Genomic DNA, 24,183 nt, shown 5'->3' on the forward strand with positions numbered 1-24,183 from the left:
TTGACATAATGAGTGATCACGTTCTCAGCTTCCGCTAATACCACAAGCCAACTGATAGGAGCCACAAACAGCAGCCCAGGAATGACGCTTTCCCTTCCTTGTTGCAAAAAGGCATCTGACTACTATCTTGGTTCGGGTAAAACTCGTTCCAAAATAGATTGTATACACTCAGTGGAAGGAAATAGTTTCTGCGAATGGGAAACTTCACTTGTTTGTTGCTGCCTATCACTCCAAACACAACTGTGACTTCAGCCCATGTGTGTTATTCAATTGGATTACCAACAGTGAATGAAACATTCCCATCCCAAGTGAGTTTAAGTAACTTTCTGGGTGACTTTATTGGGAGTACAAAATCTTTATTTTGTGTTGAGAAATGCTGACACCTTGTAGATTTAGGGACTTCATTGCTAATTTTGAGTGGAATTATGATTAATTCTTCTTTTCCTAGGACATTTGAAGGCATCTTTGAGTGAGTATGTTTCCAAGCTGGATGGTGTGAAGTTGATTCGAAGCAATAAGAGATTGGGGGTAATTGGAGGTCGCTTACTTGGTGCAGCGCGGGCAACAGGGGATGTCTTGATTTTCATGGACTCACATTGCGAGTGCCACAATGGTTGGCTTGAACCACTTTTGGATCGAATAGCTCATGACAGGTATGGTTGGTGAGCTGTCATTTTTAAAACTCAATGAAAACAGATGTTTAAAGCTGAAAATAATATTTCTTTCATTTGATTTGATAAACAACCAATTACATCAGGTGGTGGTACATTGCTATATATAGTTCCAATGTGTTGTAGATCACAATACCATCTATTTAATATTATTGTGTGATACTGAGTCATGAGTTTCCATGTTGAACTTTAATTTAGCTGGCACTGCAATGCTGGTGGTCCTATTCAATTCCATGGCTCTTAGCAGAAGAAAGGAAAACATTTCAAATTCCATTTCTACACCTAACAATGGTCCAATAAACTGGGTGAACCAAAACTGTACTCTTATGAAATACCCTGAGGGGTGATTTACCCCTTTCACATTAGAGAAATTGAAAATCAGGCAAGTGTTTTCCTCCATCAGTTTTCCAGTAAAGCTGTCGATGATGACCATTGTTACATAGCTCCAATTCAGTAATGGTCACGCACCTGAGATAGGATTACTTGTGCAAATGAGTCTCAGCATATCTCAAAGTAACTTAAGCAGAGGAGGGGTAGGGACAATAATAAAGTTCTTAGCAATTTAGGTATAAGAAATCTGTTTTTATTCTCTCTCACAAAATGGTGCAATTTTCCATTTGGAGTAATTATAATGAGGTCAGCCAGGTGGACCTTACAGAATATGAGTTCCCCGATTGGGGATGTTAATCTGGTCCAATCAGGAAGTCTTAGCTGACAGATAAAAACAGGAGTGTCAGAGATCCTATTCACTCCGAGAGCTGGCTCAGAGGAAGCTGGATCAGTGTCAAGGATTCTCCATGTGTAAATAAAGGGTGACTGGGTAACAGGATACCAGTCTCTATGGAGTTATTTCAGTGGTGACAAGAGAAAAGCATGATCCTGTAGAACTTTGCTCACACCAGCGACCTTCGAGTTGGGGTAAGTATTTCTGGCATCATGTCGTCATTTGAGAAGCTTGATATGTTTAATCCTGCTGTTGAAGACTGGGCCTAGTATGAGGAAAGAATGTTCTATTTTTTTCCAAGCAAATGAAATTAGGGCAGATGAAAAGCAATGAGTAATTTTCCTGACAGCTTATGGATCTGCAGATTTTTTGGTTTTTAGGAACCTAACTTTCCCTGAGGCACCAGATACTAAAACCTTTTAAGAGTTGATGGATTTAGTAAAGGAACATTACCACCCCAAGCCTCCTCTATTTCGCAGAGGCTATCTATTTTAAGCAAATTTGTATCAGGATTTTGACTTGGTTAAAACGAGTGTCAGAGGAATGTGGCTTTGGTTTAACCCTTAATAAAATGCTGAGAGATTGTTTGGAATGTAGGATTAATGATGTAACCATGCAAAAGCGCCTACTAGCTGAAACCCAACTGGACTCCAAACAGGCACTACAACTGGCTTTATCATTGGAAAATGCAGCAAGTGGAGCATATGAGTTGCAGGGTATTCTGATCAAAGTGGGTATCATTGCCAGTCCAACTGAGCATAGGGGACACCACTTGAGTGAAGGCAATTGCATAGCCTCACTCAGGGCATATCCTGAACAGAAGGACTTTAGGTCAGCCCACAGCAAAACCCCAAAACAAAGCCAAGCCTGGGCCAAATAGTTAAAATTTTCTTCAGGATGCAGGCCAGCAGGCCATTTTGATTGCTGCTGATATGCGGATTTGAGAAGCAAAAGAATCCCATTATTCAAAAGTTTGGGTAAGGGAACTCCTAGGCCAGTATTAAGGAGAATGGACACCTTGGAAATTCCACTGATATCTGCTTTGGAACAGTAAAATTGCTTAACAACATCCAAATCAGAGCCAATCAAAATAAACATCTGGTTAAGTGGTCATCTGGTTCTAATGGAGGTTGATACCAGGGCAGCCTTTTCAGTGATCGCAGAAACAGTCTTTAACAAAATCCACTATGGACTCCAACCCTTAAGTTTGTGCAAGACCTTGGCTAGACTGAGAACCTATACCAGGGAACGTTTACAGATTAATGACACTAATTGGTCCCGGTATCTTATAAGAAGCAGCTGGTTCACTTCCCACTGATTGTAGTGAAAGACTCAGGCCCAAGCCTGATGGGGTGAAATTGGTTACTAAAAATTCACAATGATTGCCTCAACATTTTTCGAGGAGAAAATATCCAGAAGGTTTCCAGGAAGGTCTAGGGGCTATCAAAGGAGACAAGACCATCTTGAATGTAGACCTAGAAGCATTTCCACAGTTCTACAAGGCCCGCCCAGTGCTATTTGCCTTATGGGCAGAAAATTGGAGGCTGAGAAAGTGAAGGAATCATCAAACTAGCCCAGTTTGCAGAATAGGCAGCATCAGTTGTACCAATTGTAAAGTCCAACAGGACAGTTCACCTTTGTGGGGATTTTAAACAAATGGTAATCACTTCTCGCAGCTGGATAATTACCCAGTCCCCTGCATAGAGGATTTATATGCAAAGTTAGTATGAGGGCTGTCCTTCACAAAGCTGAACATGAGCCATGTATACCTGGAATTGCAGTTAGGTGAGGATTCCCAGGAGTATGCTACAATCAGTGAGGGTTTATGCCAATATACGCGATTGCCAACTGGGGTATTGTCAGCCTGTGCAGTTGGTCAGTGGACAATATTTTACAAGGTCTACTCCAGGTCACCATTTATCCAGATGAAGTGCTAATAACAGGGAAGACCAATAAGGAGCACTTAGAGAACTTGACATTTCTCTCAGATGGCCATATGCCTTAGGAGGAAAACAATGTGTTTCAGACATCCCAAGTGATCTACTTGGACTAAAGAGTCGACAAGACCAGATTACACCCATTGGAAAATGAAGTGAGGGTGATCAAACGTGCCCCAGCTCCCACTCTGTACCAATGCTTCGGTCTTTCCTTGGGCTGGTGAATTAATATGCAAAGTTAATACATAACCTATAATACATAATGAATGAACTGAAGTGCACCCGCCTCCAGCTCCTCACAGACTGCGTTAGGGAACTGGAGCTGGAGCTAGAGCTGGATGAACTTCGGATCATTTGGGAAGCTGAGGGGATGATAGAGAGGAGTTATAGGGAGGCAGTCACACCTAGTCCCTGGCACTGAGCTTGGCTCTGTAGCTCAGAAGGGAAAGGGGGAGAATTGGAGAGCGATAGTGAAAGGAACAGACAGGAGATTTAGTGGTCACAAACGAGACTCCCCGACATTGTGTTGCCCCAGGTGCCAGGGTCAGGGATGTCTTGGATTGAGTCTGCAGGATTCTTAATGGGGAGGGAGAGCAGCCAGAAGCCGTAGTACATATCTGTATCAATAACGTAAGTAGGGAAAGGGGTGAGGACCAGAAAAGATAATTTAGGGAGTTAGATTGGAAGCTAAAAGGCAGGATGAGAGAGGTAGTAATTTCAGGATTGCTACCGGTGCCACAGGCTAGTGAGGCTAGGAACAGACAGTGAGCACAGCTGAATATATGGCTGCAGGACTGGTGTTAGAGTGAGGGCTTCAGATATGTGGATCATTGGGATACCTTCTGGGAGAGGTGAGACCTGTACAAGGAGGACTGTTTCATAAGGAATTGGAATCCCTTGTAAAAGGGAAGAGGGCGGCCTATGTAAAGATGAGGCGATTGAGAGTTATAAGGTAGCCAGGAAGGATCTAAAGAGAGAGCTAAAAGCAGCGAGAAGAGGACATGAAAAGTCCTTGGTTGGTTGGATTAGGGAAAACCCTAAGGCTTTCTATAGGTATGTCAGGAATAAAAGGATGACTAGGACAGGTATCGGTCCAGTCAAGGATAGTAGTGGGAGGCAGAGGAGATTGGAGAGACACTAAATCAATACTTTTCGTCAGTATTCACTCAGGAACAGGACATTGTTGCTGATGTGAATATTGAGTCACAAGTGATTAGAATGGATGGCTTTGAGGTATGTAGGGAAGAGGTCCGGGGAATACTGGAAAGGGTGAAAATAGATAAGTCCCCTGGGCCTGATGGCATTTATCCTAGGATCCTCTGGGAAGCTAGGGATGAGATAGCGGAGCCATTGGCCTTGATTTTTAGATTAGATTAGATTAGATTAGATTAGATAGTGCCAGAAGACTGGAGGATAGCGAATGTGGTCCCCTTGTTCAAGAAGGGGAGTAGGGACAGCCATAGTAACTATAGGCCAGTGAGTCTCACTTGTGGGCAAAGTCTTAGAGAGAATTGTAAGGGATAAGATTTATGAACATCTGGATAGGAATAATGTGATCAAGGATAGTCAGCATGGTTTTGTGAAGGGCAGGTCATGCCTCACAAACCTTATTGAGTTCTTCAAGAAGGTGACTAAGGAAGTGGATGAGGGTAAAGCAGTAGATGTGGTGTATATGAATTTTAGCAAGGCGTTCGATAAGGTACCCCATGGTAGGCTACTGCAAAAATTACAGAGGTATGGCATTGAGGGTGCATTAGAGGTTTGGATTAGGAATTGGCTGGCTGGAAGGAGACAGAGGGTAGTAGTTGATGGTAAAGATTCATCTTGGAGTGCAGTTACTAGCGGTGTTCCACAAGGATCTGTTTTGGGACCATTGCTGTTTGTCATTTTTATAAATGACCTGGAGGAGGGGCTTGACGGCTGGGTGAGCAAGTTTGCGGATGATACGAAAGTCGGGGGAGTGGTGGACAGTGAAGAAGGATGTGGCAGGTTACAGTGGGATATAGATAAGTTGCAGAGCTGGGCAGAAAGGTGGCAAATGGAGTTCAATGTGGGTAAGTGTGAAGTCATTCACTTTGGTAGGAGTAATAAGAAGATGGATTACTGGGCTAATGGTAGGCTACCTTGGTAGTGTGGATGAGCAGAGGGATCTTGGTGTCCATGTACACAGATCTCTGAAAGTTGCCACCCAGGTAAATAGTGCTGTGAAGAAGGCATATGGCGTACTGGGCTTTATTGGTAGAGGAATTGAGTTCCGGAGTCCTGAGGTCATGTTGCAGTTGTATAAGACTCTGGTGCGGCCGCATCTGGAGTATTGTGTACAGTTCTGGTCACCATACTATAGGAAGGATGTGGAGGCACTAGAACAGGTGCAGAGGAGGTTTACCAGGATGTTGCCTGGTATGGTAGGAAGATCGTATGAGGAAAGGCTGAGGCACTTGGGGCTGTTCTCATTGGAGAAAAGAAGGTTTAGGGGAGATTTGATAGAGGTGTACAAGATGATTAGGAGTTTAGATAAGGTTGACAGTGAGAACCTTTTTCCGCGTATGGAGTCAGCTGTTACTGGGGGACACAGCTTTAAATTAAGGGGAGGTTGGTATAGGACAGATGTTAGGGGTAGATTTTTTACTCAGCGAGTTGTGAGTTCATGTATCAGTGGTGGACTCTCCCTCTTTATGGTCATTCAAGCGGATATTGGATAAGCATATGGAGGTTATTGGGCTAGTGTAGGTTAGGTAGGCTTCAGTCGGCGCAACATCGAGGGCCGAAGGGCCTGTACTGCGCTGTATTTTTCAATGTTCTATGTTTGAGCCTGAACTGGAGGAGTACAACATCCTGGATGGGGGTTTGCTGGAGCTCTGCAGGAGGGTTTAAAACAGTTTGGCAAGGGAGAGTACCTAGTAAACAGCCAGCTACAGCATGCAGAGAGTCTGTGAGGAGGGATAGAGAGTTGATAGGACAAAGTTGCAGTCAGTGTGATGGGTTAAAGTTTATCTATTTTAACACAAGAAGTATCAGGGATAAGGGTGACAAATTTAGAGCATGGATCAGTACTTGGAACTATGATGTTGTGGCCATTACAAAAATTTCAATAAAGCAGTGGCAGGAATGGTTGTTGGATGTTCCAAGGTTTAGATGTTTCAAATGAAATGGTGTGGAGGGGGGGGGGGATGAGGTAGGGAAGTGGCATTGTAATCAGGGAAAGTATCACAGCTGCAGAAAGGGAGGGCATCAAGGAGGGTTTGTTTACTAAGTGAGTATGGGTGGAAGTCAGAAACAGGAAACAAGCAGTCACTTTATTGAGAGTTTTCCACAGATCCCCCATTAGCAACAAAGACACAGAGGAGCAGGTTGCGAGACAGGTTTTGGAAAGATGCAGAAGTAACAGGGTTGTGGTCATGGGTGACTTTAACTTCCCTAATATTGATTGGAACCTCTTAGTTCAAATAGTTTGTATGGAGCAGATTTTGTCAGGAGTGTGCAGGAAGGATTCCTGACTTAATACATAGGCTGACTAGAGGGGAGGCCATATCAGATATGATGCTTGGCAACGAGCCAGGCCAGATGTCAGATCTCTTGGTGGGAGAGCATTTCGGTGATGTTGATCACAACTCCCTGACCTTTACTATACACATGGAGAGGGATAGGAGCAGACGGTATGGGAAAGTATTTAATTGGGAAAGGGGGAATTACAATGCTGTGAGGCAGGAACTGGGGCATCTAAATTGGGAAAAGGTGCTCTCAGGGAAATGCACAACAGATATATAGAGGTTGTTTAGGGAGCACTTGTTGATAGTGCTGGATAAGTTTGTCCCACTGAGGCATGGAAGGGATGGTAGGGTAAAGGAAGCTTGGGTGACAAAGGATGTAGAACATCTAGTCAAGAGGAAGAAGGAAATTTATTTAAGGTTGAGGTTGCAAGAATCAGACAGGGCTCAGGGCTCTAGAGGGTTACAAGTTATCCAGAAGAGAATTGAAGAATGGACTTAGGAGAGCTACAAGGGGGGCATGAAAAAGCTTTAGCGGGTAGGATTAGGGAAAACCCTAAGACATTCTACACTTATGCGAGGAACAAGAGAATGGCCAGAGTGAGGGTAGGGCCAATCAGGGATAGTGGAGGGAACTTGTACCTGGATTGAGAGGAGGTAGGGAAGGTCCTTAATGAATACTTTGCTTCTGTATTCACTACTAAGAAGGACCTTGACTTTAGTCAGTACAATGTGAAATAGACTGATATACTTGAATGGGTTTATGTTAAGAAGGAGGGTGAGCTGAAAATTTTTAAAAATGTAAGGATAGATAAGTCCCTGGGGCCAGACAGGATATACCCTAGGTTACTAAAGGAAGCAAGGGCAGAGATTGCTGCACCTTTGGCGATGGTCTTTGCCTCCTCACTGTCCACTGGACTAGTGCCAGATTGGTGGAGGTTGGCAAGTGTTATTCCCTCGTTCAAGAAAGTGAATACTGATAATCCTGGGAATTGTAGACCAGTCAGTCTTATGTCTGTGGTAGGCAAATTATTAGAGAAGATTCTGAGAAACAGGATTTATGATTACTTGGAAAAACATAGTTTGATTAGAGATAGTCAGCATGGTTTTTTGAGGGGCAGATCATACCTCACAAGCCTTATTGAATTATTTGAGAATGTGACAAAACATATTGATGAAGGTAGAGCAGTGGATCTAGTGTACATGGATCTTAGCAAGGCATTTAATGAGGTTCCCATGGTAAGCCCATTCAGAAAGTAAGAAGGCATAGAATACAGGGAAATTTGACTGTCTGGATACAGAATTGGCTGGCCCATAGAAGACAGAGGGTGGTAGTAGATGGAAAGTATTCAGCCTGGAGCTCAGTGACCAGTGCTGTTCTAAAAGGATCGTTTCTGGGACCTCTGATGTTTGTGATTTTATAAACGACATGGATGAGGAATTGGAAGGGTGGGTTAATAAGTTTGCCAATGACACAAATGTTGATGGAGTGGTGGGTAGTGTAGAGGGCTGTTGTTGGTTGCAACAGGATATTGACAGGATGTAGAACTGGGCTGACAAGTGGCAGATGGAGTTTAACCCGGAAAAGTGTGGGTGATTCATTTTGGAAGGTTGAATTTGAATGCAGAATACAGGGTTAAAGGCAGGATTCTTGGCAGTGTGGTGGAACAGAGGGATCTTGGAGTCCATGTCCATAGATCCCTCAAGGTTGCAACCCAAGTTGATAGGGTTGTTAAGAAAGCATATGGTCTGTTGGCTTTCATCAACAGGGGGATTGAGTTTAAGAGCCACAAGGTTATGCTGCAGCTCTGTAGAGTCCTGGTTAGACCACACTTGGAATACCATGTTCAATTCTGGTCACCTCATTATAGGGAAGATATGGAATCTTTAGAGAGGGTGCAAAGGAGATTTACCAGGATGCTGCCTGGACTGGAGGATATGTCTTATAAAGAAAGGTTGAGGGAGCTGGGCTTTTCTCATTGGAGATAAGAAGTATGAGTGGAGACTTGATCGAGGTGTACAAGATGAGGAGAGGCGTAGATAAAGGGAATAGTCAGAGACGTTTTCCAAGGGCAGAAATGGCTATCACAAGGGGACATAATTTTAAGGTGATTGGTGGAAGGTTTAGGGAAGATATCAGAGGTAGGTTCTTTATACAGAGTGATGGGTGCATGGAATGCACTTCAAGCGGTGGTATTAGAGTCAGGTACATTAGGGATATTTAAGCAACTCTTGGATAACCACATGGATGATAGTAAAATGAAGGGTATGTCGGTTAGTGTGACTTTAGAGTAGGATAAAAGGTCAGCACAACATCAAGGGCCGAATGGCCTGTACCATGCTGTACTGTTCTATGTTCTATAACTTGGCCCCCATCCAGGATACATCCCTGCATCAACCCTTAAAAAAGGGTCAGCCTTGGAAATGGTCACATAGCTGAGCTTTCAGGGAAGTGAAGAAACAGCTGTCATCCTCTAAGATATTGGCACACTATGATCTGGTATTGATATGTGGGGCCTCCCCATATGACCCTAAATGAGTTTTTTGTTTCTGTCTTTACGAAAGAAATTAACTTTGTAGTGAATGAAACCTTTGAAGAGCAGGTGTGCATGCTGGAATGGATAGAGATAGAGGAAGCTGATGTGCTGAAAATTTTGTCAAACATTAAGATTGACAAGTCGCCAGGCCCGGACCAGATTTGTCCTCGGCTGCTTTGGTAAATGAGAAATGCAATTGCTTTGCCACTTGCGAAGATCTTTGCATCCTCGCTCTCCACTGGAGTCGTACCTGAGGACTGGAGAGAGGCAAATGTAATTCCTCTCTTCAAGAGAGGAAATAGGGAAATCCCCGGCAATTACAGACCACTAAGTCTCACGTCTGTCGTCTGCAAGGTGTTAGAAAGCATTCTGAGGGATAGGATTTATGACCATCTGAAAGAGCATGGCTTCATTAAATGCAGTAAACACGGCTTTGTAAGGGGCAGGTCATGCCTCACAAACCTTATCGAGTTCTTTGAGGATGTGACTATAAACATTGATGAGAGTCAAGCTGTGGATGTGGTGTATATGGACTTCGGCAAGGCATTTGGTAAGGTTCCCCATGGTAGGCTCATTCAGAAGGTCAGGAGGAATGGGATACAGGGGAACTTAGCTGTCTGGATACAGAATTGGCTGGCCAACAGAAGACAGCGAGTGATAGTGAAAGGAAAATATTCTGCCTGGAAGTCAGTGGTGAGTGGTGTTCCACAGGGCTCTGTCCTTGGGCCTCTACTGTTTGTAATTTTTATTAATGACTTGGATGAGGGGATTGAAGGATGGGTTACCAAGTTTGCAGATAACACAAAGGTTGGAGGTGTCGTTGACAGTATAGAGGGCTGTTGTAGGCTGCAGCGGGACATTGACAGGATGCAGAGATGGGCTAAGAGGTGGCAGATGGAGTTCAACCTGGATAAATGCAAGGTGAGGCATTTTGGAAGGCCGAATTTGAAAGCTGAGTACACGATTAAGGATAGGATTCTTGGCAGTGTGGAGGAACAGAGGGATCTTGGTGTGCAGGTACATAGATCCCTTAAAATGGTCACCCAAGTGGACAGGGTTGTTAAGAAAGCATATGGTGTTTTGGCTTTCATTAACAGGGGGATTGAGTTTAAGAGTCGTGAGATCTTTTGCAGCTCTATAAAACTTTGGTTAGACCACACTTGGAATACTGTGTCCAGTTCTAGTCGCTCTATTATAGGAAAGATGTGGATGCTTTGGAGAGGGTTCAGAGGAGGGTTACCAGGATACTGCCTGGACTGGAGGGCTTATCTTATGAAGAGAGGATGACTGAGCTCGGACTTTTTCCATTGCAGAAAAGGAGGAGGAGGGGGACCTAATTGAGGTATACAAGATAATGAGAGGCATAGATAGAGTTGATAGCCAGAGACTATTTCCCACGGCAGAAATGGCTAACACGAGGGGTCATAGTTTTAAGCTGGTTGGAGGAAAGTATAGAGGGGATGTCAGAGGTGGGTTCTTTACACATAGAGTTGTGAGAGCATGGAATGCGTTGTCAGCAGCAGTTGTGGAAGTGAGGTTATTGGGGGCATTTAAGAGACTGCTGGACATGCATATGGTCACAGAAATTTGAGGGTGCATACATGAGAATCAATAGTTGGCACAACATCGTGCGCTGAAGGGCCTGTTCTGTGCTGTACTGTTCTATGTTCGATGTTCTATGTTCTATGACATCCAGGCAGTATTAGCTCCTCAGTGGCCCAATGAAGAGGAACACCCAATTGCATATGCATCCAGGACTTTGGCTAATGCAGAGCGTAAATACGCCCAGGTTGAGAAGGAAGGTTTGGTGGCCATATTCCAAGTCAGGAAATTCCACCAATACCTTTATGGACATAAATTTGTAATACTAACGAACCCCAAACCCCTACAAGGTCTACTTAAAGAGGACAATGCAGTGCCACCCATAGCTTCAGGCCAAATTCAGTGGTGGGCTCACATACAAAGTGTATATGATTATAAATTGGAATGGAGGTCATGAGACCCCTCCCATTGGCAGATATCAGATAGTACCACAACTGGAAGGGTTTGTAATGGTTTTAAATTTTTTGGACACAAAAAATTCCAGTTCCAACTGACTGTATCAGTCTATGGGAACAGAAAGACCTGGTCCAGTGAAACAGCTAATGGTGATGGGATAATCCAAAGGGCTGTCACAACCAGAATTGAAACCATTTTGGATCAAGAGAGACCAGATCACAGTAGACAGACATATTATTATGGGGAGCAAGTGTGATTGGCCGAAGCAAAGGCTGCTGCTGGATATTGGCTGAACTCAACAAGGATCATCCAGGGTTTCCAAAATGAATGTCTTGGTGAGTGGTTATGCCTGGTGACCAGGATTGGATGTAGACTTAGCTGCGTTGATGGGGGAGATGCCCAGAATGCCAACAAGGGCAAACATTGCCACCAGCAGCTTCCCCAACTTTGTGGGAATGGCTGAGTAAACCCTGGACTGGGTTACACATTGAGCCCATGAAAGGACCTGCATAATCAATGTTCTTAGTCATCCTGGATGCCCACTCAAAGTGGCTGGATGAGCATTGAGTTTATTCATCAAATACATGGACGATGATTTTTAAAAAACTGCGCATCTTTTGCAATACGTGGACTCTCGGGAATGTTTGTCACAGATAATGGGCCATCATTTACTGTCAGAGAATTTAAGTATTTCCTAATGACAAATGGAATTCGACATATGAGGACAGTTCCACACCATCCATTATCCAATGGTTTGCCAGAAGGAACAGTCCAGGTTTTGAAGGCAGGCTTACAGAAACAGCTTACAACTTCACCAGCTGCCAGATTATAGGACCACCCCTCACGCACCTTTACACATAGCTCCAGCAGAGTTGCTAAGAGGGAAGAAGACTCCACACCAGGTTACATCTGATCTTCCTGGACCTGGGGAGGGGGAGGGTGAATTGCCATCGGGAAGGCCAATGCCAGACAGCAAGGGAGGCAGTTTACTTCAGGGGGTAAAATTTGGTATAGGATCCATGAGATCAGCCCTGCATCGGTAAGAACCATGGTCGACGCGAGGTCAGCTTCAGTGACGTGTAAAGTTCAGGTAGGTGTGACCGCCCTGAACAAGCATGTGGATCAAATGAAAGCTGCAAACTTGTAAACAATGCAGGAGCATAACGTTCCCAGCTCCTGGACTGTCTTTGACTCTTCCGGAACCCAGGGTTCTCCCTGTCCAAATCTCAGAATCTGAGATGGACACAATGGATGTCGCCACCTCATCACCTTTGCTGCCTGAAGGGGAGAATGAATTTCTTCTGAGATGCTCTGGGTGCAAGAAGCGATCTATTGTGCATTATATGCTGGCCGTATCAGAGGCAGAGTTGGAGGAGCCAGTGCTAAATAGACCCAGGAGGAGCTACAAAAAATAAAGAACTGACCTATGTTCTCAGACTCTGGGGAGTGATGTAGTGATTATAACTAGGCCAGTCAGATAGACATCATAGAATATGAGTTCCCTGATTGGACTAGAGTAACAACCCCAGTCAGGGACTTCTAGCTGACAGATATAAACAGGATTGTCAGTAGTGTTGTTCATTCTGAGACCTGGCTCCGAGGGAGTTGGATCAGTGTTAGGGATTCTCCACGTGTAAATAAAGGATGCCTTGGTGACAGGACACCCGCTTTTGTGAAGTTATTTTACTTACTTAAAGAACAGGAACGGATGAACTAGATGTGCACAGTTTGTAATATGTGTTCGCATTTTGTGTGCACACAAAAAGTGGAAGTTGAATTTTTACTTCAAAGAATCATCATTGTTTTAAGTAGAATATATCTTGCCAGTGATTGTCAGTCAAAGGCAGTTCTTTTGTGTTATGCAAAGCCAACACATCACACATGTGCAAGCCAGCTACCAGAGGCCATCCTTGGTATGTGTGAAGGGACAATTGGAACTCATCCATCATGGTTTGGTTACAGCCCATCACTCTCACTACACTCCCAATTTCAAGTTCATGGAAATGCTGTTGCCAAATGAGTGAAGTAATACTTTCCATTATTTTAAGCCTGAACTATCCGTTTGTATTTTTACATTTGTATGATGAGATATTTTTGTATTTTAACAATTGTGAAGTAACATATTTTTGAGTAGAAGTCCAATTGCATGCATGAATACGTTCCCAGCATTCTGGCTTTTTCCAGCTTGCTTTGATTCCTATGAATTAACTTTAATGATTGTTGGTTATTCAAAGATGTTTCATATCACTTTCCTCACACCAGAAGGAGTTATTTCTTTTATTTGGGTATATCAGTTCACTACACAGCCCAAAATTCCGGTGACATCATCATAGCGGGTGGTGCTTTTTGGTCTGTTGAGTGTTAACCCTTTCAGACCAATGTACAAAAATCTGCAGAGCTGGTTAATTCAGGAATTAAAATAACTAAATGCAACAATACTTCACCAACTATTTTATATACATTCCAGAAAATAATTAGATGCTTTACAAAATGTTACTACTATATTATTTTACCTTTCGGAAAAAACGTTAAGATGATATGCCTTGCATTCCTGAAGAAGGGTAGTACCTGAAACGTCGACTTTTCCACCTCCTTCTGTTGCCTGGCTTGCTGTGTTCTTCCAACCTCCTGCTTGTCGACTTTGGATTCCAGCATCTGCAGTTTTTTTGTCCCTGAGATTATATGCTTACCTATGAAATGTAACCTGATTTGTGGCATTGCACTAAAGATAGAGCTGAACAGTTGATGTGCAGCTGATGCAAAATTTGTTTGTACTTTCTAAATCCTGTGGGTGACATTCACTTCAAATCATCATGGATTGAATTAGGCACAATGACCATCTGTGTTAGGAGTGAAAACTGCACAGAGGACAGCACAGAGTGATTTTTAATTTATAGTTACAGTCTACAGGAAGTTCTGTCAGCAATTTACAATAACAGGTAAGAATTTCTGGCACAAAGATGAAACTGATAGGATGAGATTATACCAAATGCGATTAGAGTAAAATGTACCCCATCATTTACACAGAAATAGCAACGGTGATTGTGATGCAGATTGACAGGGAATTTCCATTCCAGCACATAATATAAACACAGCATGAAAATAGTACACTAACTGCTGAAACTACTGCAAAAAGAGACTGCGATATAATAATCACATTGTTAAAGATGCTCATTTAATAAGCAGGTGCCAGTATGATGGGCTGAATGGCCTCTTTCTGCACTGTAACACTTCTATGATTTTGCAACATCAGATGTCAATGGCTGTAAGTGCAGGAATACATTTTGGGAGGGAAAGAAACTCTCCTATTCTGAAGGAATGCCACACAAAGAAATGGCAATTTGTTTACAGTCATTAGGTGTGAAATAGCAACAGTTAGTGAACTGCTTCCAGGCATGAATGAACAGCCTGGTCCACTGACCAGAATTATTCAAATAACTATAACTTAGTTGTGTGTTCTACATTATTATATTCTTTTTCTTTTAAATACATTGATAAGTAACTTGCATATAACTAATCAGTCATAAAATTGATAGATTAGTTTAATTATGAAAAACTGTAAGCTTACAAAAAGTTACAGAGTAGTGTGAGCATGGTATGGCAATGGAATAAAATAAAGAGGTAGTTAAAATGGAATAAGGTTTTCCACCTGAAGAACGCTCAAGCTGCAGTGAAAAACTGTCCGAGCACCTTTAATGGACCCAAAGAAGTGTTTATGTTTGGACAACTCACTTTTCAAGAAGACTTAAATGTCTATTCGGCATTCCCACCCAAAATATCTGGGAGATCATTTGTAGAATTTGGTTGTAATTTCCATGTGCAATTGGCCAGATATTCATTGTGCACACTAAACCTATTTGTACTGGACATTGAGACCTATCCAGTGATCCTCTAAGGGTACCTCCTTTTTTAGGACTTACTTCTGTGATAAAGTTTTGATCATATGCTTTAACAACTCCTTATCCTTGTCAGTCATGGCCCAGTTTGTAGCACTTTTGCTTCTGAGTCAGAAAATTGTGACGTTCAGTCTCATTCTCGTGCAGAGGTGTAATCTTTTGGAGGGGAAGTCAACCTAAAGCTCAGCTGTACTTGCAGTTGGATCTTTTGAAGAAATTGCATGAGAGTTCCCTAATGAGAGAGTGATCTGATAAATAGTTATCCTTCAATCAATGTTACAACAACAGGATATCTGGCAATTATGACACAGCTGTTTGAGGGAGCTTATGGTGTACAAATTGGCCACTGTTGGGGTTCTGTTCGCTGAGCTGGAAATTTGTGTTGCAGACGTTTTGTCCCCTGTCTAGGTGATATCCTCAGTGCTTGGGAGCCTCCTATGAAGCGTTTCTGTGATCTTTCCTCCGGCATTTGTAGTGGTTTGAATCTGCCACTTCTGGTTGTCAGTTCCAGCTGTCCGCTGCAGTGGCCGGTATATTGGGTTCAGGTCGATGTGCTTGTTGATTGAATCTGTGGATGAGTGCCATGCCTCTAGGAATTCCCTGGCTGTTCTCTGTTTGGCTTGTCCTGTAATAGTAGTGTTGTCCCAGTCGAATTCATGTTGCTTGTCATCTGCGTGTGTGGCTACTAAGGATAGCTGGTCATGTCGTTTTGTGGCTAGTTGGTGTTCATGGATGCGGATCGTTAGCTGTCTTCCTGTTTGTCCTATGTAGTGTTTCGTGCAGTCTTTGCATGGGATTTTGTACACTACATTGGTTTTGCTCATGCTGGGTATCGGGGCCTTCGTCCTGGTGAGTTGTTGTCTGAGAGTGGCTGTTGGTTTGTGTGCTGTTATGAGTCCTAGTGGTCGCAGTAGTCTGGCTGTCAGTTCAGAAATGCTCTTGATGTATGGTAGTGTGGCTAGTCCCTTGGGTTGTGGCATGTCCTCGTTCCGTTGTCTTTCCCTTAGGCATCTGTTGATGAAATTGCGGGGGTATCCGTTTTTGGCGAATACATTGTGTAGGTGTTCTTCTTCCTCTTTTTGCAGTTCTGGTGTACTGCAGTGTGTTGTGACCCTTTTGAACAGTGTCTTGATGCAACCTCTTCTGTGTGTGTTGGGGTGGTTGCTTTTGTAGTTCAGGACTTGGTCTGTGTGTGTGCCTTTCCTATATACCTTTGTGGTGAATTCTCCATTAGGTGTTCTCTGTACCATCACGTCTAGGAATGAGAGTTGGTTCCTCTCACTAGAGAGGAAGAAAAGGACAACCAACTCTCATTCCTAGACGTGATGGTACAGGGAACACCAAACGGAGAATTCACCACAAAGGTAAACAGGAAAGGCACACACACAGACCAAGTCCTGAACCACGAAAGCAACCACTCCAACACACACAAAAGAAGTTGCATCAAGACACTATTCAAAAGGGCCACAATACACTGCAGCACACCAGAACTGCAAAAAGAGGAAGAAGAACACCTACTCAATGTATTCGCCAAAAACGGATACCCCCGCAATTTCATCAACAGATGCCTAAGGGAAAGACAACGGAACGAGGACATGCCACAACCCAAAGGACTAGCCACACTACCATACATCAAGAGCATTTCCAAACTGACAGCCAGACTACTGCGACCACTAGGACTCATAACAGACACAAACCAACAGCCACTCTCAGACAACAACTCACCAGAACGAAAAACCCGATACCCAGCATGAGCAAAACCAATGTAGTGTACAAAATCCCATGCAAGGACTGCACAAAACACTACATCAGACAAACAGGAAGACAGCTAACGATCCGCATCCATGAACACCAACTAGCCACGAAACGACATGACCAGCTATCCATAGTAGCCACACACGCAGGTGACAAGCAACATGAATTCGACTGGGACAACACTACTATTATAGGACAAGCCAAACATAGAACAGCCAGGGAATTCCTGGAGGCATGGCAGTCATCCACAGTTTCAATCAACAAGCACATAGACCTGGACCCAATATACTGGCCACTGCAATGGACAGCTGGAACTGACAACCGGAAGTGGCAGATTCAAACCACTACAGGTGCCGGAGGAAAGATCACAGAAACGCTTCACAGGAGGCCCCCAAGCACTGAGGATGTCACCTAGACAGGGGACAAAACGTCTGCAACACAAATTCCCAGCTCGGCGAACAGAACCACAACAACGAGCACCTGAGCTACAAATCTTTTCACAAACTTTACATTGGCCACTGTTTTCCTTCGTTATAACAGGGGCTAACTGCCAAAGGTTGGCTTTGAAGCAATTTGGGATTTGTTGAGTTCATCAAAGGAGATATGTAAATGTAAATCTTCATTTTCCATTTTTATACACAGCTTCATGTTAAAATTTGGTTTGGAATGATGTTGTGAAGTTCTTGGGATGTTTTTGTATCTCTTTTTTGTACAGGATTCTGAGAAAAAAAACATAGCAACACTTGGAAAAAAGGCAACCCTTAGGACTTCAATCATTATTAATGTTATTCTTGTCATTAAGCAGTGAGATTTGGAATTATGTTCATTTATGACCAGAACATGTTAGGAAACCAAGTAATTATGCACTCAGTAATGGTGAATTACCAGGAAATAGCTGTTTCATTTTCAGGAAAGTAATAATGTCTTTTGAAGAATGGAATTGAACTTTCAACTGGAAAGGTTTGTGAACCGCTACTTCAATGGAAATAAATAACTGTTTTATTACAACATGTGATTGAAGCTTTTGGATTTTTGCACCTCATTATTACCTCAGAAAGTGGTATCATGCCACACTACTACAGTTTTTCCAATATAGTTTTAAAAAGTTTAAATATTCAACAAGATGGAAGATTTAAAATAATTGTGTATTTTAATTGCACATGTTATGCAGACTAATGACTTTTAATGATGTTTTTATATGGCTAGAAATATTTTTTGAACTCGAGCCAAACAGCAGGATAGCATACATCAAAGTGAAAAATATTAACCGCACAGTCTATTTAATTGTCACATGAGGTTTAAGCCCTGAGCGGTGCCTGAGATCTTATGAAATTATGTTAGCAGGAGGAATACCTGACTGAATTCATTAGATCAATGAAGGCAGGGATAATGACGAACATTTGTCGATCTTTGATGATAATGACAACCTCTGATTCATCTCCACTTAACATAGATTCTCAAATGACATGAAGTCAGACTTCCACAATGAATAAATTTTCCCATATTTAGGATGTGAGTTTGTCCTAATGGATGATCCTTCCTTACTATAAGTTTTCTTTTCTTCAGTTAGTTGGATACGATTTGCTTCAGGAATTGTGATGTCATTACAAATCATCTTTTGCCACATTTTCCTTCCACAAAAAAGCAACACTTTTTTTCCAGTTGAAATGTTACTTTTTTTTAAACTTGTTCTTTAGGTAATTCTTATTTTTGAATTGATTAACACAAGGTCAGTTCAATGTAGAATACCCTTTAGCAGAGTACAGTCGATTCTGCTATAACGCGTATTTCTTCAACACAAATTGGCTTTAATACGAGTGAAGAATTTAGACCATTATTTGTAGATCATGAACTTTCCTTCCCTGCATTGGCTATAATGTGATTCCAGCCATATTAGTTTAAAATGGCATGGCTATTGTACAATGTTCTCATAATGCAAGATCACACAAGAGTAGAACTATCGCGTTATATCAGAACTGACATATTCAGCCTTTACTCTTGTTGCATCGATACCTGCATTTTATCTCACTATTGGATTTTCATGATCACTTTGAGGGAAATGATTAAAGTAATCAATATTGGAATGCTTTATGTCAGTGGCCACAGCTCATACTTTAAATTGGATACAAGGGCATTGCCGCTCAACTTTAAATGGCTACTGAGTGATAACCTGCAGCCTTCCTTCATCTAACCACAAGCCAAAGGCCAACTTCAGGCAACATTAGGACAGGAAGATGAAGAAATTGTTGATACAATGGTTGGGTGTGAGCAAAGAAATTCATTGCTCTGCAGGAGAGGTTACATAACGTTCAGTCTATCTCTCAAAATAAATGCTGCTATCAGCCAAGAAAATGCATTTTCACAGCAAACCCTGAAACCCTTTAAAGGCCTGAGAAGACTGCACACTGTGTACCATATTATGTTGATGCCAACCCCATCTGCTGTTCACACCCAGGAAAATCCCACACATAAAGACAAGGTAAAAACTGCAGTTGGGCCCATGTTCCACAAGGAGGTTATTTTGAAAGTCACACTATCGACCACATGATGCTCTGTGATGGTGACAGTTGCTGAACTGATCTATTAGAATCACTGTTTACTTTGCACATCTGAAGAAAGCTGTACAATGAGAGATACATTCAATGGCACCTGTAGACAAGAGCCCAGCTAAACTTACAAATAGCATAATCTTCACCAAACTGGACACAAACAGCAGCTTCTTGCAATATCCCGAGAAAAACAGCCCAAACCGTCAGCCATATTCATCACGTGTTATTGTTTTAACCGTCTGCCTCTTGATATCACATCCGCAACTGGGCTTTTCCAACAGATAATGTTTTCAACATGCTAGGAGGGATGGAAGGCATTTTCATCCATGAGTGCATTGAGTCCCAACATGAAGAAAGTGTAAGGAGAGTCTTAAGATAGTTGCAGGATGTTGGCTTGTTAACTAATGACAGGTATCAATTCTCAAGTCCAAAGATTGGACCATATTGTTCTGGAAATGGAGATCATGGCAGATCCACAGAAGTCAGAAGCCATTAGATCATTCCCACACTTCAGTGATTTATGAAAATGGTGAACCAGTTAGAAAGTTCATACTCCACTTAATCCAAATCAATGAGTCTCTCGGTCAACTTTTGAAGCAAACTCAGGCTTGATGTTGGACTGAACATTAGCCACAATCATTCAACTGAATCAATGACTTGCTTACTTAGTCTAAGGTCCTTTAACACCAAAGTCCTCACTTTCCAATTATGACACTGACAAGTGCATCATCCAAAATCTGGGAGGAGCCTTATTTCAGGTTCAATTTGAAGGAATTAGAAGTCAATCTACTACACTTCCACAGTTACTAATTTCATCAAATAAAGATGGGCTGTCAATAAGAACGAAGCATTTGCAACAATTTGTGCATGTCACAATCTGACAACACCGTAGGCCCATTGGATAAAATTGAAACTGACCACTAGCTGCTTGTAACTTGTTAAGTATAAAGGAGTTAGTGTAGATTTATCCCAGAATCCATTAATTTTGATAATCATTGGTATGGTCTGACATGGTCATGGAATATAGAGTGAAAACGTCAGTCTACTATTCATACATTATGGAGAATACCCATTAACAGTTCAGGCAAAAAGGGAAAACACTTATTCAAGGACTGAAGATGTCTCCAGCCTTAAACACTCACTAATTGCCAGCCAAGGAGAAGATGTTGCAGGACTTTGGGAACCTCAATTTCCTGATGAAGAATATGTACAGATCAGTATGTTTGTCTTGATGGTTGACTGGAGTATGTCTCAGCAACCCTACCTTGTGGCAGCATTTTGAACTATACTTTATCATTATACTTAACCATGGTGTTTTTGTTTGTAATGAAAAGGTGCTGATCACATGAGCTCTCTGTTGGACATCCTCCAGTAATCCACCAAGGAGATCTGGGTACTAAAAGGTTCAGGCAAAAGCCCTATAACCTTTATAGTGCACATCATCTCATGGGTTCCCTCAAAGACTTGGTCTCCAACTGCACTACTCTCAGAAAGTAGTGGGGTGGAATGGTGGCTTAGAGGTTAGCACAGTGCCAGGAACCTGGTTTTGATTCCACTCTTGGGCATCTATCTGTGTGCAGTTTGCACACATTCACCCTGTGTCTGTGTAAGTTTCAACTGTGTGCTCTGGTTTCCTCCCACAATCTAAATCTGTGCAGGCTGGATGGAATGGCCATGGGAAATGCAGACTTACTGGGCTAAGATAGGGGGAGGTGGGTCTGGGTGGACTTAATGAGCTGAATGGCCTGCTTCCACACTGTAGAGATTCTATGGGAAGAACTGAAGATTGACACAAAGATTGGAGTAGCAGGATGACATGAAGATTGGTAGAGTAGCAGAAAGCATAAGGGACTGTCGGAGAATACAGGAGAATATAGATAGACTGGAGAGTTGTGCGGAAAAGTGGCAGATGGATTTCAATCTAGAGAAATGTGAGGTGATACATTTAGACAAGACTAATTCTAGAGCGAATTATACAATGAACAGAAGAGCCTTGGGAAAAGTTGATGGGCAGAGAGATCTGGGAGTGCAGGTCTATTGTACCCTGAAGGTTGCTGTACAGGTGGATAGAGTGGTCAAGAAGGCATATAGTATGCTTGCCTTCATTGGACAGGGTGTTGATTGTAAGAGCTGGCAAGTTATGTTAACATTCTACAAGACATTGGTTCGGCCACATTTAGAATACTGTGTACAGTTCTGGTCGCCACATTATCAAAAGGATGTGGATGCTTTGGAGAGGGTGCAGAGAAGGTTTACGAGGATGTTGCCTGGTATGGAAGGTGCTAGCTATGAAGAGAGATTGAGTAGGTTAGGTTTATTTCATTAGAAAAAAGGTGTTTGAGGGGGGACCTGTTTGAGGTTTACAAAATCAAGAAGGGTATAGACAGGGTGGATAGAGACAAGCTTTTTCCCAGGGTGAAGGATTCAATAACAAGAGGTCACACTTTCAAGGTGAGAGGTGGAAAGTTTAGGGGGGATACACGTGGCAAGCACTTCACACAGAGGGTGGTGGGCATCTGGAACGTGTTGCCAGCAGAGGTGGTAGAGGCACACACGGTAGATTCATTTAAGATGCATCTTGACAGATGCATAAGTAGGTGGGAAGCAGAGGGATACAGACACTTAGGAATTGGGTGGCAGGTTTAGACAGTAGATTTGGATCGGCTCAGGCTTGGAGGGCCGATGGGCCTGTTCCTGGGCTGTAAACTTCCTTTGTTCTTTGTTCTAACCTTCTTTCTTGCCTTCGTTACTAGCTAGGGAATACTTTGCTGTTGAAGATTTTCAATTTAAGAAGAAGGGCCTTTCTCATCCTGGTTGATAAGTATTATTGATAAATTGAGATCCAGAAGCTCAATCACTTCATTTTAGAGGCTGTAATAACTTCTTTGAAGACAATTTTTCTCTATTTTACTAATCTTGGATTTGTCATCCCTGGAAAAGGCCACTATTTGCCAATGCTTGTTTCCAACCCTTTACAGTCTCATACGATTTGTTTAAGTTACAAGTTCACTGGGGTACTTGGAATCTCTGAGCTGAGAGTGGGGTATGTACCACAAACAACATCTGGGGAAGAATGAAGATTTTCACTTGGACCTACTAAGCTCCCACTTGACACTTGTGCTGAACAGCTTGAACCTATACAAGCTTCAGATGGGTCTGAGTCTGTGAACACAACTTCCCACTCCTTCCGAATCACTAATGCCAAGGGTTATAGTTTAGGACCATGAATAAGCACGACAGAAAAAACATGTGACAGGACACACCAACTATGCGCTTTCACTCAATGTTTTAGATTTCACAACCTGCCATATTAGAAAAGGAACTCGGACGTGGCTCAGTGACAGGCAATACAAAGGCACTGTGCTTGTGAAGCTCCACCTGAGATTGCACCTTATCCAAATGGCATCATTTGAAGAAGCAACAGAGACTGACTTTACAAAAACAGAAGCCAATGGCTGAATGATCTGCATTCTCGGGAGAGCATAGTGCAAATACAAATGGAATTGATAGAATAGAGACAAAGACTGAAGACTCTTGGAGCAGTAATATACATTTGCAACATCCAAAGAAACTCCTTATACATTTAGGAATATTTCATGAAACCATCACAGGCTTTAATTTCTGCAACACCATTTTTTAAAGAATACTAATTTCCTTTCTACACTTGACCCTTGCTTTCCTAACATTTCTAGGATGTTATTTATATCTTCTTCCATGAAGATAGAACTAATGTAGTTGTTGTATTGCTCTTCCTGTTCCTTTCTGCATTGTCCACAAATGAACAAAGGTGTCATCTAAAGACTAATTTCATGTCAACAGGGAAAACCTGTATTTGTTAGTTCTACCAATCGGGTGCAATTTCAGCAATTCTTATTACCATCCAAGTGTTAATTAAGCTTTTTAATATTAGCAAATAAAAAATGGGAAACCTGACTTCTTAAAATTAGAACATTTATAAATGGTGCTTTAAATATTCCAAACAGTTTCATTAGAATTTTAAATAAATTAGTTCCTACGATTTACAGTTCTCCTGCAGTCAGTGTGTAATGGTATGAGACTACCTGTCTCTGATAACCTTCAGCGCTGCCCAGATTTTGGTGCAATTTGGGAACTTCATTCATAATTCATATTGCATATTGCAGCAAGACAAACTTATTGTATTTATATAAAACTACTCTTTAACTGACCCATTAAAACTGGCTGACTTCAGAGTTTTTTTTGTAGTAAATGGCATATAATTGCATAATTTGCTTAGTAGAAATATAGCCCTCAACATAACCTGGCATATCACCAGCTTGTTAAAATAAGTACAGCTGTTTTCTGGCCAAATAACATGACAGCACTGCAATCTAAAACATAGGTTAGTGCTACAGGGTCACCTATTAGGTGCAATAATTGAGATGGCGTAAGATGGATTTGGCACTGTCTTTGAAATTAACAACGCAAAACATTTGAGGTGAAAAGTGTAGCAAAATTCTTGCATCCTGATTAAATAGATTCTTACAAGCATGGCCAAGGAGACATATTAGCATAGTGCTAATGGTACTGGACTAGTAATCTTGAAGCCCAGGCTAAATGTTTTGGATATAGGTTCCAATTTCAGCATGACAGCTGCTGAATTCAGATTG

At 42.2% G+C, this 24,183-nt stretch overlaps 1 protein-coding gene across 2 annotated transcripts in view; it reads left to right on the forward strand.

Moving 5' to 3' along the window:
- Positions 1–24,183, forward strand: part of LOC140480609 (polypeptide N-acetylgalactosaminyltransferase 15-like) — a 75,674-nt gene that overhangs the window by 16,764 nt on the left and 34,727 nt on the right. For both annotated transcript variants that reach the window (XM_072575705.1, XM_072575704.1), the window contains exon 3: positions 449–653. In XM_072575705.1, the coding sequence (XP_072431806.1) occupies positions 449–653 (205 nt within the window). The remainder of the gene's footprint in view (positions 1–448; positions 654–24,183) is intronic.

Source organism: Chiloscyllium punctatum, chromosome 8, assembly GCF_047496795.1.
Source record: "Chiloscyllium punctatum isolate Juve2018m chromosome 8, sChiPun1.3, whole genome shotgun sequence".
NCBI classification, from domain to species: Eukaryota; Metazoa; Chordata; class Chondrichthyes; order Orectolobiformes; family Hemiscylliidae; genus Chiloscyllium; species Chiloscyllium punctatum.